At 39.7% G+C, this 16,339-nt stretch overlaps 2 protein-coding genes across 3 annotated transcripts; one reads left to right on the top strand and one right to left on the bottom strand.

The window, feature by feature from the left end:
• The first annotated feature begins 512 nt into the window (after positions 1–512).
• LOC140273896 (cell death-inducing p53-target protein 1-like) lies at positions 513–1,877 on the top strand. Its single transcript, XM_072369566.1, has 5 exons — positions 513–516; positions 555–686; positions 765–854; positions 1,014–1,161; positions 1,307–1,877. The coding sequence occupies exons 1-5, from the start codon at positions 513–515 to the stop codon at positions 1,413–1,415; spliced, it is 483 nt and encodes a 160-aa protein (XP_072225667.1). The 3' UTR covers positions 1,416–1,877.
• mrtfbb (myocardin related transcription factor Bb) lies at positions 1,847–14,422 on the bottom strand. 2 transcript variants are annotated; one of them, XM_072368760.1, is made up of 14 exons: positions 14,227–14,422; positions 11,125–11,190; positions 9,368–9,423; positions 9,184–9,259; positions 8,796–8,957; positions 8,240–8,430; positions 7,721–7,867; positions 6,552–6,799; positions 6,106–6,241; positions 5,116–5,994; positions 4,420–4,530; positions 4,110–4,241; positions 3,972–4,032; positions 1,847–3,876 (listed from the first exon to the last, which is right to left on the bottom strand). In XM_072368760.1, exons 1-14 carry the CDS (start codon positions 14,324–14,326, stop codon positions 3,401–3,403), a joined length of 2,841 nt encoding a protein of 946 aa, XP_072224861.1. In that variant the 5' UTR covers positions 14,327–14,422; the 3' UTR covers positions 1,847–3,400. The 2 variants fall into 2 exon arrangements, with proteins under 2 accessions (XP_072224861.1, XP_072224862.1); XM_072368761.1 differs by having other exon boundaries at positions 14,242–14,422.
• Positions 14,423–16,339: the final 1,917 nt, after the last annotated feature.

The following is a 16,339-nucleotide window of genomic DNA, read 5'->3' as shown; positions in this document are numbered from 1 at the left end:
TCTACCTAGAGGCAGGAGATACAACAGATACATGGACTGCCACTTCACATCATCCCACCCAGCTTCAAGGGCAAAGAAAATGCCACATCATCATTTTGAATCTGTATTTGTATTTGTCCATAACATGAAGTTCCAAATACTCACATTCAAATTAATTGGCATTTTGTAAAATTAGTTGGGTGAGTTTGCGCATGTGTTTTACATGACAAACATGTATAAACACGCAGTAAACATATGGTCTAAGATGTCAGGCATAGCTGTATGAAAACAGTCACAGGCTTTGCTCTGCTTGACTTTTGACTTTTCAGACGATATCATGGCTTCTTCAGACAGCGAGCTGAAGAAAATATCTACAGAGCTGAAGTATATTTCACTTAAGGAGCAACAGCTTGAAGAAAGGAAGAAAATTGTGTTGATATTTTTGGAGTTGCGGAACCGTGCTGACTTCGGACAAACAGGTGACATAAAAAAAGGTCGCTTCTTTTAATTTGATAGAAAGTCCATCCTTTTTTATGAGCTGTTTGTATATTCTGTATTCTATTTTTTGCTATCAGAGGAAGCAACCACCCATCATCAAGAGATTAACAACATTGACAACAATCTAAAAGAACTCAGGGAAAAGAAGGCTGAACTCCAAATAAACTATGACAACCACTTGAAGGCCAAAGACAAAAACAAGGAGAAAAGTTGGTCCAAAACTTTTCTGCTCGCACATCATTACTGCATTATATTTAAATCATATAACATATCTTTCTCTTTGTTAGAGATTACCATCAATGCAGATCAGGAGGCGATATCTAGTCATTCTGAAACTAGAAATATTTTCTATGTTGAGGCCCCACCTTCCTTCTCCGGTAAGCTGGCTATCCACACAACGCAAGACAAATTAGCATGAATTACAAGGTTTTCACAAAATACATTGTCAAATGTGATGGGACAGGATGCAGATGTCTGGGTGTAATTTAGTGATTTCAAAGAACGTGTTTCAACTTGTACATGTCCTCCCCCCGCAGCCCCCTCAGTGATTCTGGACGTGAATAATTTTCCGACACATCCATGCAGGACACAATGCCCAGAGTGTCGGGAGTTTGTCGTGACAGAGACTTTTACTTCTATAAGCAGTGTGACCTGGCTGGTGTGTTTCATGACAGCTATGTTTGGGTACGATCTTCACCCCTCCCATTTGTCGACTGGTGAAATATATTTGCCTACTCATACAATCAGACCTTGTTGTACCTATTTGTGTTTGTGCAGCCGCGTCTAACTATGTTGTCATTTCCTTCTGTTTCTGTTTTATCTTTTGCAGCTGTGTGGCCGGTTGTTGCCTCATTCCTTTTTGCGTGGATGCACTCAAGTCCATTATACACAGATGTCCAAAGTGTCAGACAAAAATCTCAACCATCAAAAGGCTCTGAAAAAAAAAGCAGTGAAAGACTGAAGTTCTGATTGAGAAGATATTGGACATCCAGTTAATGGTGATACTGAGCAGAGATTCTCTGCTGAGGTTTCATTTCATTTTAATGTTGATCTTTAATTTTGCAGGCTTTACTAAATACCATTGACTAAGGACTCTTGTTTGTCAACTCAGGATTGCATTTGGATGCTATTTCATTGGTTTTAACAGAGCAAATACACCAGAGACGTGGCGTTTGCCTGTATGTATATGTACATTATATTATATTTAACAGTTTTTACAGAATTAGAATCATTTATCAAAATTATTATAGATACACTGATTTTCCTAAAATCTGTGACACTGTTAGAATTATATAAACATTTTGTTCTCACCTAGATTCAGAAATCTGATGAGCTTTTGTTTGTTCAACAAAACTACTAACTACAAATGTTCATTGTACATCTTTATTGACAATTTTTTCAGTGTGTAACGATGATCAAAGGCTGACTACAAAATCCCAAATAGTTTCCATATTTGCAAAACACTACATTTGCATAAAACAGAACAAATGGACTTTGTGTAAATAGAATACAAACTATGCATTATGATGTCTTTGGTGTTGAGTTATACTAGTATAGTAAAGAAAGAATATTTCTCATTCCAGCACATTACCCTTATATAAGGTGAAAAACAAAAAAAGCTATCATCTTTTAAGACCTTTTAACTACGTTTCCTTAAACATTCAAAAGATTCTGTTGGTGACATTCCATAGACTGAACGCGAAAATGTAATGAATAACTGATGCATTCATGACCCTGCACTGACCTTTACACCCAAACACAGAGAGACAACTACCTAATGGCAGCGCATTATGTTTTGCATTTTCTTTTCTTTGACCATGATCATTTTCTTTTGTCAAAAATGTATATTTTGTCAGAACAGAGAGGAAAGATTTTGTTTTCTGAAGCCAAATAAGATGCAGCCAGCAGATGTCACTAAAACACATTAAGTCATTTAATCTTGAATTGTGTGTCGTGCTAGATTATGTTTATTATTTTTGTGCAGGTTGTGTGTGTAAATCTTTTGTCAATCTGCTGTATGTAGAGGTCATGAGATGTTTGTGCTCACTGAGTAAACTGCCAAAAAAAATATTTTTTTTTTTTTTTAAAAAAAGCAAGTACAAGCCCTTCAAAAGTCAGGCTGCCAGGCTTTAAAACAGTAAATTATATTAAATAATGCACAACAGAAGACTCTTGCAAGAAGTTGTCCTCAACTGAGTATTGTCTTGTTGAAGCTCGTGGGAAAATTAGTTTTTCAGAAAGCATGTTTCACATCGTGTACAGATGTTTGCAGATTTACAGAAATGGTTGAGAGATGAAAACATGCTTATGGAGAATTTTGTTATACAAACGGGCTGAATTGGTCAGTGATGCTGTGCCTTGTGCTGTTGAGCCTCTCAAATTTGCACTCCCTCTTCAGAACATCTGATTGATGCTGCATGGTTTGCATACACACCAGATACATGTGGCTATGTGTGTTTATAATCTGTTATGATAGTGATAATCATGCCAAGGCATGGCAGTAAACAGCCTAACAGCCCTTAGCTCTTTCCAGTGTTTTTTCTGCCCTGCCTACTGACACCATATTGAGAGCAATGCTCATATTCACTGAGACTGGAAGACAAAGGGAAATCAATCACATGTGAAAAGATTGATAGGACATTTAAAGTAACTTCCACTTTTAGCTCAACCTGCCAGCACCAGTACCTCTTAATTTACAAAATTGTGTCTCCATTGACAATCAGGGTGTATAAAGACCTCAAAGAGACCACTTCAGCAACTTTACTGACATTTCACAACCAGTTTGTTATCAAGCTGATTTATTTAGCCAAAAAGTGGAACAGAGCCACTAAAATGCCCAACAACTCTTATTGTCTCATGGAAACATAAAAATGAAATTGGAATGAAATTTCCTTATACATGTAAGGATTGACCTTTATAGGACTCAGTCCCAGTTCAAATGAAGCTCATGAGAGTCCAGGAATTCAGAGGAGAAGACGCCCACTGGCATTGACAAATCCAAAGGGTTAACCCCCTCTGCTGGCCCCGAAAGAGTAAGGTCCAGCCAATCCATATTTTCCATGGAGGCGTTTTGCAGGTTTAGAGCAGAAGGTGGCGTGTTTTCATTGAAGTCCACTTCCATAGTGACCACAGGTGAGATTAAGTCTTCCATCAGTTTCAGTTCCTGTGGTTCAATGTCAGTGACAAGCGTGCCATCCAAAAGAGTTTCCAGCTGGTTGTCAGAGGTCAGGGCTGCCAAGCTGTTGGCTGGGTTGAGTGTTGCAGCAGGCAGCTGGGCTACTTGTACTAAGGGTGGCGGGCGGGACAAAGCTGTGTTGATGGGAAGGGTGGTTACATTGGCTGTCACAGGGAGAGGTTTGTCCAGGCTGGGAGGATCCTGCCTGATGAAAGGCGAGATCTCTGAAAAAACAATAGCACATATAGCGAGAGTAAAATCACCCTTTGTGCTTTATATTCCAAGTTACTAGTGCCGAAATGAATGCAATATCCCTCACCACCACTCTCAATCAGCACATCAAACAGGTCATCCATCTGCTGGTTAGATACAGTAGGACCCTTCAAAGCAAAAAACAACAATTGTTTAAATAAAGACATTTTGAAAGAATATACTTTGATCTTCATTACATCTTCACCTGAGGAGCTGCCAATACGCTACGTGTCTGTTTAACTGCATCCTCATAGCGGGGTGGGTCTTTACACTTTGACACATGGTTTGTGAATTTTGTCTGCGGCAAAATCACAGGGGGCTGGCTGGAACAGGGAGACTGTTTAACAGAAAAAAAGACAACAATCCCATAAACTAAATAAAAACAGAAAGCATCTGATACAAACCATCATTATAACACTGCTGACAGTGCACAGATACGTCCGTAAACACTGGGGAAATAGTAAATCCAAAGGGATTTGCAGTAAAACTGATGAGACACTGGAATTGTCCTCTACCTTTTTTCCAGGTCCCTGTGCGACAGCTTGGTTAGAGGAGGCTCCTGTGGCACATTCACTCACTGGGAATGTGTTTAGTAAGCTCTGTGCCTTGGTATCCATACTCCACGTCTGCAGAGAAAATGAGGTGAGGTAAGGTAAGATGCTTTTACGTACAGCTCACACAGAAAAAAGTAGCAAATGGCAAAAGATTTACTGTGCAAGTTACTTTAGTGGAAGGGAAACAAAGGTGATGCTATGAAATCTTAGAGACTTGGGCTCACAGCTGAGGAATGGCAGAGGGAAGCCAGGGCAGTTTGGTCAACCCTCACTCACCGCCTGCTCCACATAGCCATGTTTTCACTTCTTTTGATGCAAATAGGAAAATATTTCATCACTCAGTTAAGGATAATTATTACTGTGGCAACACATAAGACACATTACCCATAGAGCACAGAAAATGATTGTTAAATGGGACGTGATATATTAAGCAGTGCTATTAAAAACCTGGGTTTTTAACCCCAAAAAATGTATGGGGGGGAATTTACTTTGTATTTACATTACATAAAAGAGAATTTATGATTCCAGATGCAAACATATTTCACATAACATATGTTTGTACAAGGGATATATAACCACCTCAAAGTCACTGCTAATAGTGATGACAAATAAGGAGACAGACTGAATCAGTTTGTGCATGTAGTTAAGTTTTCTTACCTTTGTCATTTGCTGGGTTTGAGTGTTGCACGGTTGCTGTAATGCTGTTGAGACCTCTATTTTCTGAGGCATCTGTCCAGAGGTCTGGATGTGGCCTGGAACTGTGCTGCTGACAGAAGTGTGTAATTCAATGCCTTTGGCAGGGACCTCCATAGTGACTGTTGAAGCAGGAAGGGATGTGGGCAGAAGGATCTGAACTCCAGGCTGGACAGACTGCAGAGTTTTGGGCGATGTGATGGTCTGATGACTGATGATGAATTGATTTGGACTTTTGACATGGTTCTGATCTGCAGAGTCTTCCTGTTTGACTAACCCTGGCAGATGAGGAGAGCTGCAGTTTGACAGGGTCCTGTTTTCCTCTTTAACCTGAATCGCAACCAGGGCATTAGGTTGAGGTGGAGAATCTGCCTGCTGACTTCTTTTTTCCACCTCTAGTTGCATCTTCAGTTTCTCCACCAGCCTCTGCTCCTGCTCCAGCTTCCTCATCAGCTCCTTAATCTGACGCTCCTTTTCATGCAGACGCTTGTCCCTTTCAGAGTCCTTCTCATTGGACTTTGTCTCTGTGTTACACTCCTCATGTGATGCTTTATGTGAGGGGCTAATGCACGGAGCAGCATGATTTGGAGTATTTGAAATTAATTTTGCTGGACTGTCTATTAAATTATTGTCTTCAATTCCCAGATTGGACACTTTGGAAGCTATAATGGAAACAGGAGGTGTTAACTTTATATTTTCGGACTGTGAGGCCACTTTCTCCGTGGCAGCAATGCTTTGAATGTTAGCCCCCTCCTGAAATAACTTTAGTCTCTCTATTAAATCTGTTTTAGTCCCAGAAACAGGCAAAGACCGGAGTTTTAGTTCCATTTTCAGCTCAGCAACCTGTAAAGATAAGAAATGATAAATTCTCTAAATGCTTGATGCTTGTTCACTTCCGCAGGATTCATCCAGTTGACATGATAAGACACAGTTGCACAGGTAGCAATATGTTACCTTCATCTCATCCAGATTAGCTGGTAAGTGATCAGGTTTGCGGTTTGTCTGAGTGTGGTGGAGTTGCACAAGGGCAGAGGGACTGTTTCCTTTCAGAACAACAGCTGAACAGCTGGTTTGTGCCTCAGTCGTAGATCTGTTATTTTAAGACAAGAAGAAAAGGGAGTGGAGATGTAAGAGAGAATCATTCATCCATTTTTCACAATCAGATGCCTCCGTGTAGGAAGCTCTGGGCAGGAAATGCTATGTAACTGAGACCGAAAGCAGCTGTTGTTACACAGTTATGACAAATAACTACGTGCTGATTGGATCTGTTGAAAAGCTAAATCTAGACAGTAATCTCTCAAAGAAAGTAACATTTACACTTTTGGGTAATCATAGCAATGTGGATGAGAAAAAAAATCTCTGTGATTGAGGAAAGCTTGTGCTGGCGACTGTTGCCATACTTGAGCGGGGTAGGTACGACGGCCTGGAAGTTGTACTGCTGCTGCTGCTGGCTTAGGATCTGGAGCTGCAAGAACTGCTGCTGTTGCTGAAGGAGACGGGCATAAGAGGAGTCCATTGAAACTTCACTGAGGTCTTGCTTCTGGTCGGGGGGAATGTACTGATGGTACTTCAATTTTTTCACTCGAGGCTTGGTCTCTTTGCTCTTTTTGCTGCGGCTTTTGTCAGTGGGAAGTTTAGCCAAACTTTGCTGCAGAGCACATCAGAGAAAAGTAGTATGTAAAGCTGGAGAAAACCATCTGGAGGATATTCAATCCCTGTTAGTGAGCTCTGTCCAGTTTATTGGAGAATACAGTTTGCATTGCCAATGCCAACACTGCAAGACTTGGAAGTGATATCGTCTTTTTATAGCTTTAAGCATTACGGTGGAACATTGTTCTGACACCCGATGAGAACGACAGGATAAGGAAACGGGTAGTGGAAATATGAGCCTTATTGTTTTACCACCTGCAAATACAGGATGTAGTATACAGGGAAATGGCTTGGCATCAGGTTTGACTGTAGCTACAAAACCAGAAACTCAGGCTAAATTAAATAAGCATGAAGCCTTTAGTTTGTCAAATTCATGCCCCTATCATATTCCAAAGGAGGGAGAGTTTATTTCATGCTCAGTGTAACTGGATTATGATAAATGTGTGAGTTATTGCTATACTCCTGTTCTTTATTTTTGGCTTACATTTTATGGAGCCTGAATGAGGAAGGCCAGTCTGTTATTTGACCCTTCTGGAAGATAAACGGCTGGCACAATTGTAAGTCCCTGTAAGTGTAAAATAACTTTATGACTGCCACTCTTTGACCTGCATTTGACTTGGCTGAAAGCTGATTCTTCATCCACCCCTAAACCAATATGACTTTCAGTATGACAAAAAACAGACGTTGATATTGTATCTCTCATCACATTTCCAAAGGAAACAAGCAAAGTCACAAATCACACAGTGAATTAATCAGAGACAGAGATGTTAGTAACAGAGGTCAGTGTCATTACAGCCGGTTAAGAACTAAATTCACTCATCTTCAGAAAAAAACAAAAACATATTCTTTCCCTAGGTTTAAGAAAACTTTAAATTTGGCTTGGACCAAAACTTGGCACAGCTAAAAACAAAACAACAACCTTCATAAGAACTGGCCCCGATGAAGTGCTGGGCACGAGAGAGCTGTTGGGCTGATGTGCCTGCTGGTTGCTCTGTTGCTCGGTGGTGGTAATGAAGTTGACTCCATCTGATGTAGACTGTGACTGTGAGCTGAGTGTTGAGGAGTGCTGAGAAAAACAAAGAGAGAGATCAGGAATCACATAATCCACTCATTTAGTACAGTAAAGCTGCAACGTCTGTTGACTATCATTCCATGAAAGAAAGGTGCCTCAGCTGGAATAACATAACCAAACAGTGCTTGTGAGACACTCAGAAAATGAAGAAAGTCTGTACAATGTGTGTGCAAATAGAAGATAAAGTCTAATTCTGGTACAAAATTATCATTTTCCCCTATAAAAAGGACATGATTAACTGAATTAGTAGAACACAAAACTTTACAACAAGCACATTTTAAAACTGCTTAATTCAGGAAGGCCAGTTTGACTACTAAAAATGTTAATTAATGGAAAAGTGATAACTGCTTCAAGGCATTGATGTACCTGTGAAGGGGTGCTCAAGTTAGGGGAAGTGTAAGTGACCTCAGTTCCTCCACACTCCTGTGGGGAGGCCAGTGTGGAGCAGGGAGAGTCTTGGCTGGCAGGATGTTGGGGCGATAATGCATCACTGCTGTCCTCATCAAAGTTATAAACATCTGAGGGATGGAGTGTCTTACAAAGATCTGCCTTACTGCCTGCAGGACCAGCATCAGTAACAACAAAGCATGTGTTATTAGGTATTTCAAGGATAATGAGAAATGAAGCAACTGTAAGACTGACTTTTGGCTCCACTGATATAAAGAGATTTGATATTTTGTCATTGCAGCATTTTAACTTTGTGTGTTAGCATCTGACATTCTAAGTATAGCTCAAACCAATGATGATACCTGTTCCTCCCATCTGTTGTAGCCCTCCATCAAACTTCAAACATCAGACCTTTGTCATGAACTAAAGTATAATCAGATTAATCCGGGATGAAACTGTGCCTGATGCATTGCTGTGTTGGATTGAGTTATCACTGTTAGTTTTGAACTGATGAGTAAAGCTGATGAACATTTACCATTTACGAGGTCTTCAACAGTAGAGTCAACAGGCAGGATTTTCTTCTCAACTAGCTCCATAGGTCCAGGCCGCTGGGCGATTTTCTCATTGAGATCATCAGCCAATCTAGCTCTCTTCAGCTTCATCTGTGTGGCCTGCAGGGAGGGCTCCGCTTGTGTTTCTGATAAACATAAAGATGATGTTCACCTATGAGCTGGCCAGTATCAGTCTGTCTCTGGACTGGTTTGTCACTGTGACTCATAGTAGGCTCAGCCAGACCTCTCAGTTTGTCAACTTCAAAAACATTTATGTGATTATAGATTGTTAAACAATAAATGCAGATAGATGTATCTTACTCATCTCACTTCTCAAGACTATCACCCACCAAGAACACACAGGAGGATTACCTTTTAGGATGTGCAAACGAACCAGTTCAGAGCGCTCCGGCCTGCTGCAGAGTTTATGCTTTAAGAAGTTCCCAGTCTGTCAAAAACAAAACCTTCAACTAAATATTATGGGGACATCATTTGGAGGTAGATTAAGACATTCTTAAGCTTGCTGTGAAGTCGTAAACTTTAGGTGATGTCTTACCCTGGCTCTCTCCAGGTTGCGAATCTTCTCATGAAAGGTAGTTGGTGTTTTCAGAGCTGGGGATAGATAAATCAGTCTGGTTACTTTTCCTAATTTTTAAATTTTTTTTTGAAGAAAACTTAAAACTTAATCATTTACATTGTTCTTCCCGGTTTTTTAGATGAAAGGGCATTCTCTTTTTCTATGGCGTCACATAACAAACCACAATAGCAAATATGGTGAAACCAGTACATACTTATATCATATACACATGTTTTCCATGCTCTTTTTAACAGATTTTTGGTATTTGAGAGACAGTTTTAAGTTATCTTAAGCGTTCAATAAGGAGACAATCATCTATTTTGACATTCAGAAACAGCATGAAATCAAACACACTAAAAATACACATTAGAGAGTTTCAAATATAAATTTGCTTGAAGTAGGATAAAGAAAAAAAAAATTAGATTTTTTTTTTCCAATTTATAAATCAACATAATGATTAACTTAATTTCAACAGTTGTAATATACTTATGCTGGATATTAACAATAACTCAAGAGCAGTCTATATTTCATGTTATCATAGTCATATTTTTGCTTTGCTGGTCTGCATGAAAGTTGCATTCATAAGCAGCAGCTCATGGGATTTAAACAGGAAGCACCAGGTCTACTGACTCAAACAAAGAGATTGTTCAGTGCAGTGACTTACTCTTTGATCACTCAGAATAAACTCACTCTGCTTTAGTTGAGGTCTGGCTCACAAACTAGTCACCTTTGCTATAATGGCCTTGTTTAGTTTAAGGTACACCAGCCGGGGGGCGCTCCAAGGAGTGTGTCAGAGAAGCAAAGCAAAACATTCCTGCTTATTACTTTACGTTCACTGCATACCTATCATGAGCCTCTAACTGTTCCAGCAGCAGAGTGCCGTTGTGGAGAATGTCCTGGGAGGTTTGTGTGCAAGGTATGCTTGGCCAGGCCACGTAGGGAGCGGATGACCTCCTCTGTCAGCTCAAAAACTGACTCATGTGGCTTTGTGTAGCCAGAGAATAGCAGAAAACATGTCCACGGGTGGCTTCTCAGGACAGAGCAGGAGAAGATGAGGACATATGTCATTTTCTGACACTTTCTTTCCAGATATCAGCAGGATTTTGTCACAGTTTGAGCTTGTCCTTTAGTTGCTCTACTCTTTAACAAAATGTTCATGCTAGGAAGGGAGTTAAGAAACTGAGGCTGCTCCTCTTTTGCCACATCAAAGGATGATGCTGAACAACAGCTTGCATTTGCAGATCTGAGAATATTCTTTCATCATGATTATGATTACAAGAATGTAACTATTGCCATTCAATAAATGTCTTATAGTAAAAGTAAGGTGTGGGATGTGTTCAGATGTAGTCATTGATGTACTTTCATATATCAACCTTCTGCAATTAAGCAGTGTGACGTGCAAATGTCAACAGTACTTGGAGGAACATATTAGTCATGACTAGCCAGCATGAGTTCCAGCAGAGAAAGATACAACTGATCAATTTTCATAATAGAACTACCATAAATGTTTCTATCAATACACATCGTAATGAGTTCTGCCTTTGCAGAGACACTGGAAACATGAGTGAAAAAAAAAACATCAGCAAAGGAGGGTTTTTCTCATGGTTTTTCTCTTTCGTATTATCAGTTTTATCATTAGTTTATTTTTGGTTTCTGTCATTTTCATAATAGCATGCAGTTAATCAAATCTATGAGGAGCAACGTATATGAGTTGTACTTGTAATAGAAATACTCACGTGGCATGATACCTTGCTCCACAAGCTGCTCCCGAGTTCTCCTCTGCTGCAGACAGAGCTGGAGGACTATGAGAAAGCAGAGACACAGAGAGCAGAGTTGAACATTTACCATTCAGAGCAAACTTGGCTGAGTTACCCCACAACCATTTCTGGCTTATAACTATGAAACCTGCCGAACTTCAAACAAAGCAAAGTTTATAATTTCTCAATCAATATACATCTCTGATGGTCTAACAGTAAGCCCTGCTAACCACCACAGACATTCTATCCACTTCCTGTTGGGGTTGTCAGGAGTATCACAATTTACCCCAAACAGCATGATTGACCAAGAGCCCTCTTAAAGAGAGGAAAAATCCTTGTAGGTTGCAAATGTTCTGAGAAAAAGGTAACTACAGAGCAGAATGCAAACATGAAAAAGAGGGATTAATGTCAGGACAGCTGTCCCGAAAACTGAGAAAAACTGGTTTTAGTCAAGTCAGTCGTGTCCATTTAATAAATTGTTTTTAAAACCTAATCTCGTTTTGGATGGATGAGCAGTGATCAGTTATGTTAGTGTGAAACATCAAAGGCATGACTGTCTTCCAGAAAAAAATGTTGAGTCTTGCATCTGAGCACCACATACAGTATTTGGATGATCCTCTGTGTTATTTTCCCAAAAATGTAAACTGTAGTAAGATCCCAGTTTAAACATTTATAAACAAGTGAGCGTGGACATGTTGTTTCAGTAGATTAACACAGGCCAGTGCAGAAAAAAAAGGCATTTTGAGGACAAGGCTATAGGTGATGGTGACGAGTGAGGCAGTGGCATGAGGTACAAGAGCCCCTTATCGTCATCACTGCAAAGAAGAAAAGCTTAGTTAGATTTACCCAGGAGCTTGGGGGAAAACAGCTCCCACTCACACACAAATGCAGACCTGCTCAACTCTCCTGGGAAAGGCGCTGCGTCTGAACAGGCCTCTGTGACTCACTGGAGCAAAAATAAACTGGGCAGCTGTGAGAACAAGGCCTGGGAACCATGAAATTTGGGGTTAGTTAAGGGGGTGGGATCTCTAGTTGTATGTAGAGTCAAAGGGATGTCCATGGGCTTCGACTGGTGGGCAAGGGAACGCAGAGCTGAGGCAAAGGGTGGAAGGCCGAGTGTACTCTCACAGCCCATCAACTCCAGAACAGAGAACATAGTGTGCCTGCTCCGCCCGCTGTGTTTGCTATGACAATCTCAGGCCATAGGGGGTTTTGGTTTGCCCACGATTGATCATACCTGGAGATTGTAAAAAACAGCTATCAATTTGTCTCAATATTTACATCCAATGCAACTTGGAGAAAATGCCAGTAGCAAGAACATGTATGAGTGCATACTATATATCAATAACACAAAAAGCTGCCTTCCAGCACCAGGACAGAATGCAGGGTTTAATGCAGGGAACATCACTATGGGGGTACAGCTCACGCCTGGGGTCCTCCTCATCACATTGTGTCATCTTATGTTCTGCCTGAACCCTGGCTAACCTTTCTGTGATGCAAACTGGCTCCATACTCCTGCTCACCAGCAAAGCGTAAACAGAGGTTATGGAGAAACACAGAGAGGGGGCTCTGCTGGAATCCTTGTCTACTGATGTAATCTCTAATCTCAGACTCATGTTGTTCTCAGCAAATCATCCCTGGAGGTCTCCATCAGTCTTTTTATTTGACTTTGACTTTTTTTTTTCTTTTTTATGAAACAGTTCAAGAAAAAATCTGGTGCTGGCTGGACAAAGCTGAATTTAGTCTAGAAACAGACTGATGCTGTGTTATGTTGACTTTACTGTTATAAATACCAAAGACTCTAAATATTTTAGCAAAGATTCAGGAATTTATAATCATAGACAGAGTAAGGCATGAATAATTAGAAAGTATTAGTTTTTCTAAACGTCTGCTTGGCTTCAATTGAACTAAAATATTTTGTATTATATTGTAAAAAGAAATAAAGACAAGATGATATAATCGGTTCTCATTGACGTCAGATGATTTAAAAACATATTTCAACCAACAAAGAAAGACAGTTATTATTGACAGGTAAGCAATTGACTTCTGGTTTGAAATGTTTCCAAACTAAAACATAATGTTATCCCACACTTCAGCACTAAAAAATCAAATCCTTTTAATGGGAAGGGGAGAGGATACATCTGTTCATTTCATCATATTATTTGGAATATCAATGTAATCTTTCATATGACTGAAAGTGTGCTGATTAGCAATATTTATTGTCTAAATTAAAATAATGTAAAGTACGAACACATTCAAAGGGATGAAAACACATTTGTTCTCCTCCCCATGAGGGTGGGTGTGTCTTCCAACTCTGTGACAAAGTGGCATACAGGCATTGTTTTGTCCTGAATATTTATTCATGAACTTGAATGTCACATGTACACATTTACCATGACATCATGATATATCAGGTCGAACGCTTGCTTATGTTTAGTATAGCAAACTATTGTAGTTTGAGCTTGATTCATCCTCTAACAACAGTGCAACCAAATTTTGGACACTATCACACAGATTGCATCACAACATGTATGTGAGGCACCGCAAAACATTCAGTGATAAACAAATGTTTGCCTCACAGGTTTTATAGGTGAACCACTATCTAGCATAGAAGCTAAACACAAGCAACAAGTAACAGCCCTGCTCGGATGTGTTTTATTGCTTGAGGCCTAATCTAAGCAAAGTAACTTGCTGCTCTTGAATGCAAACAAGGAAGATTGAAATATGCAAATAATGACCAGAATCTTGATCTGCAGCATTTCTAACTATTGCACTTGAAAGACGCTTATTGTGTGCAGAAAAATATGTTAAGTCATGCATATATCATGTGGTAGAAGACAAAATATTGCGTTCCAAAGAGAAGAAATGTAAACTGATAAGTTTTCAATCTTGAATAACATTTTTCTATAGTGAAAGTTTAGTTTCTTGTAAGGGTTATACTTGTCATGAGGCTGTGTTTGTTTCTACAAGCACCCTGCTGAAAGCATAGGTAAAAATAATGTTTGGGTTATAACGTCTTAAACACAACAGGAATACGAGGAAGAAATTATGGGTACAATACGTTATAGAAAGAAGAAGCACCTGATTTGAATTTACCCCTGCAGATGGAAGGGGTCTCCACATCAAGGCAGGCCATAGAGGACAGTGATGGTTTGCTTGGTGGCCAGGTCTGGAGTCCCATGGATTGATGACGCCAGTGGAGCTCACGGACAGGGAGAAAAGACCCAGCTCTGCGCGAACAACAGCTGGCTTGCTGTCTCTCTGCCTCTCTGCTGGCTTCAGCAGGGAAAGTTTGTGTGTAAGAATGTGTGAGTGCGCAGTCCACGTCAGGAGGAGGGAACAAAGGGCTGCTCATATTAACCCTAGCCTGGTTACTCTGCCCTGCTCACTGAGGACTACAGCATAAAACCGCATGGAACTTTTAATTATTTTGTAAATATAATAAAAGTCAGCGTTTCCTGTTGGGGGGGAAATACACTCAGCAGGGGAGCAAATAATTTACTGGTAACCAACAGAAAACTGATCAGAACAAGCTGTATGGAATTTAACTTGCGCAAATTCTGTGAGAAAAGCCGTGAGTGTTTTGAAATTTCTGTTGCATCAAACAACAATGACAAGAACACTCACTCTAGGTCATATCAAGGAAGTATATTTTCAAGAATTTTTGAATCATCAAAGTTTTTTGTACTATGTACTATGTATTTTATTTTCGCTTTCCATTGCTACACCATTGATTTATAGGTAATGACAGTTTCATTTGAGCTATTCTACTGAAGTGAATACGTGTATGTGGGTAGAGGAAAAATGAGGCATTCATTTATGTGATAATTCATCTAAAAATGTGATGTGAAAACACCAAAGAATTTAAGAGGGAACGATGACAAACAAATGAAGCAATGGCTCATCCAAAAATATGCTTAGTCTTGGCCTAAAGTATTGGTTAGATGCCAACTGTGACTACAAACACACTAACAGGAAATGAGATAAAAGATAATTACACTAATTGTGGTAAGTTCCATGTGTCTAATGGATCAAGACAGACTTAGAGCACTGGAAGGAGCATATAAACAGAGGATCTGATGTCAAGGTGAAGCTGCTGACACACAAGATGGTCTCGGTCCTCCAGCCATTTCTCTGTCAGGACAGGAGAATGTATGGACATGATCAGCATGCTCAGGATGAATAATGTTCAATTGTGGTTTAGAGAAATATGCAAATCAAACATTGTGGGACTCGGGAAATGTGGTGTTGATAAAGGGAAATGGATTGTTGCAGGCACAACATGTTATGACAGCTCAATGCTGGGCCTGACAAATGGTGAACATGTCAATGAAAAATATGTGAGAGTTGTAGGAGGAGCTTTAAGAATGTGGAAAAACACAGAATTCCTCAGAGTTCACGTTTTAGTCGGTCAAAGAAAGAAAACAACAGAGCTTAGTGATGTTTCACAAATTGGTCTTGTCCCACAGTCAAGACTTCTTATCTGTTTTTAGGTCTGCTAGAAAAGAAAAAAGAAGAGAAAACAAATGCTGTTTCAAATAATCAGCAATAATTAAAAGGTTAAATCTCTTGTATTAACCCATTAAGTGTATCAACTCAAGGCAGTTTGAATTTACACAAAAAGTCAGAATCAGATTACCACTTTCATTGATGATTTACAGCTAAGAATCTGTAACGCACCACAGCAATTTCACCATCACTGTTATTAAGAGACATTATAGCCTAATGATTATCACACTCTTACATAAAGTATGCTTCTCACTGGCCAGATGTTTTCACTGATATAGTGTTTGATAACTACTCATTTAGAATAGTTTGAGTTGTAACCGCTGAGCACATTTTATTTCTAATGAAAACACTACAACAAACTCTTTATCCTCAAAAGTTCCAGCTCTGGTTTAGTGTGTCTCCAGATTCACCCTCTGAGGACGCAGCTGGTTTTTGAAAACTGCGTCACACGCCAGTTTAGCTTATGAAAGGATTCTCAAATAATATATTTTAAGCCAACCTTCAGTGGTTGGTTCATTCTGCTTTCAAACCCTAAATGTATGGTCTCCATTGTTTACTACACACCAGTATTCAGTCAAAGCCTCCTCCTAATGATCTGGCTAGAACAATGTAGTTTTTGAGCTGAAAGACTGAAAAGAAAAGACAGGCAGTAAGCTCTTTTCTGAATTGGTTAAAGCTGGAACTG

This window comes from Leuresthes tenuis, unplaced genomic scaffold (genome assembly GCF_036924035.1).
Source record: "Leuresthes tenuis unplaced genomic scaffold, fLeuTen1.0.hap1 SCAF_17, whole genome shotgun sequence".
In the NCBI taxonomy this organism is placed as follows: domain Eukaryota; kingdom Metazoa; phylum Chordata; class Actinopteri; order Atheriniformes; family Atherinopsidae; genus Leuresthes; species Leuresthes tenuis.
This window is presented reverse-complemented; position numbering and strand designations above follow the sequence as displayed.

Bases quoted from the DNA above. Each gene is read 5' to 3' on its own strand.
- mrtfbb (XM_072368760.1), bottom strand. From the start codon at position 14,326: ATGGGACTCCAGACCTGGCCACCAAGCAAACCATCACTGTCCTCTATG. The intron at 9,260-9,367 runs GTAAGACATCAC...TGTTTTTGACAG, and splicing joins GCAACCTGGAGAGAGCCAGG to ACTGGGAACTTCTTAAAGCA. The intron at 4,033-4,109 runs GTGAAGATGTAA...TTTGCTTTGAAG, and splicing joins GCGTATTGGCAGCTCCTCAG to GGTCCTACTGTATCTAACCA.
- LOC140273896 (XM_072369566.1), top strand. The intron at 855-1,013 runs GTAAGCTGGCTA...CTCCCCCCGCAG, and splicing joins GGCCCCACCTTCCTTCTCCG to CCCCCTCAGTGATTCTGGAC. The intron at 1,162-1,306 runs GTACGATCTTCA...TATCTTTTGCAG, and splicing joins TTCATGACAGCTATGTTTGG to CTGTGTGGCCGGTTGTTGCC.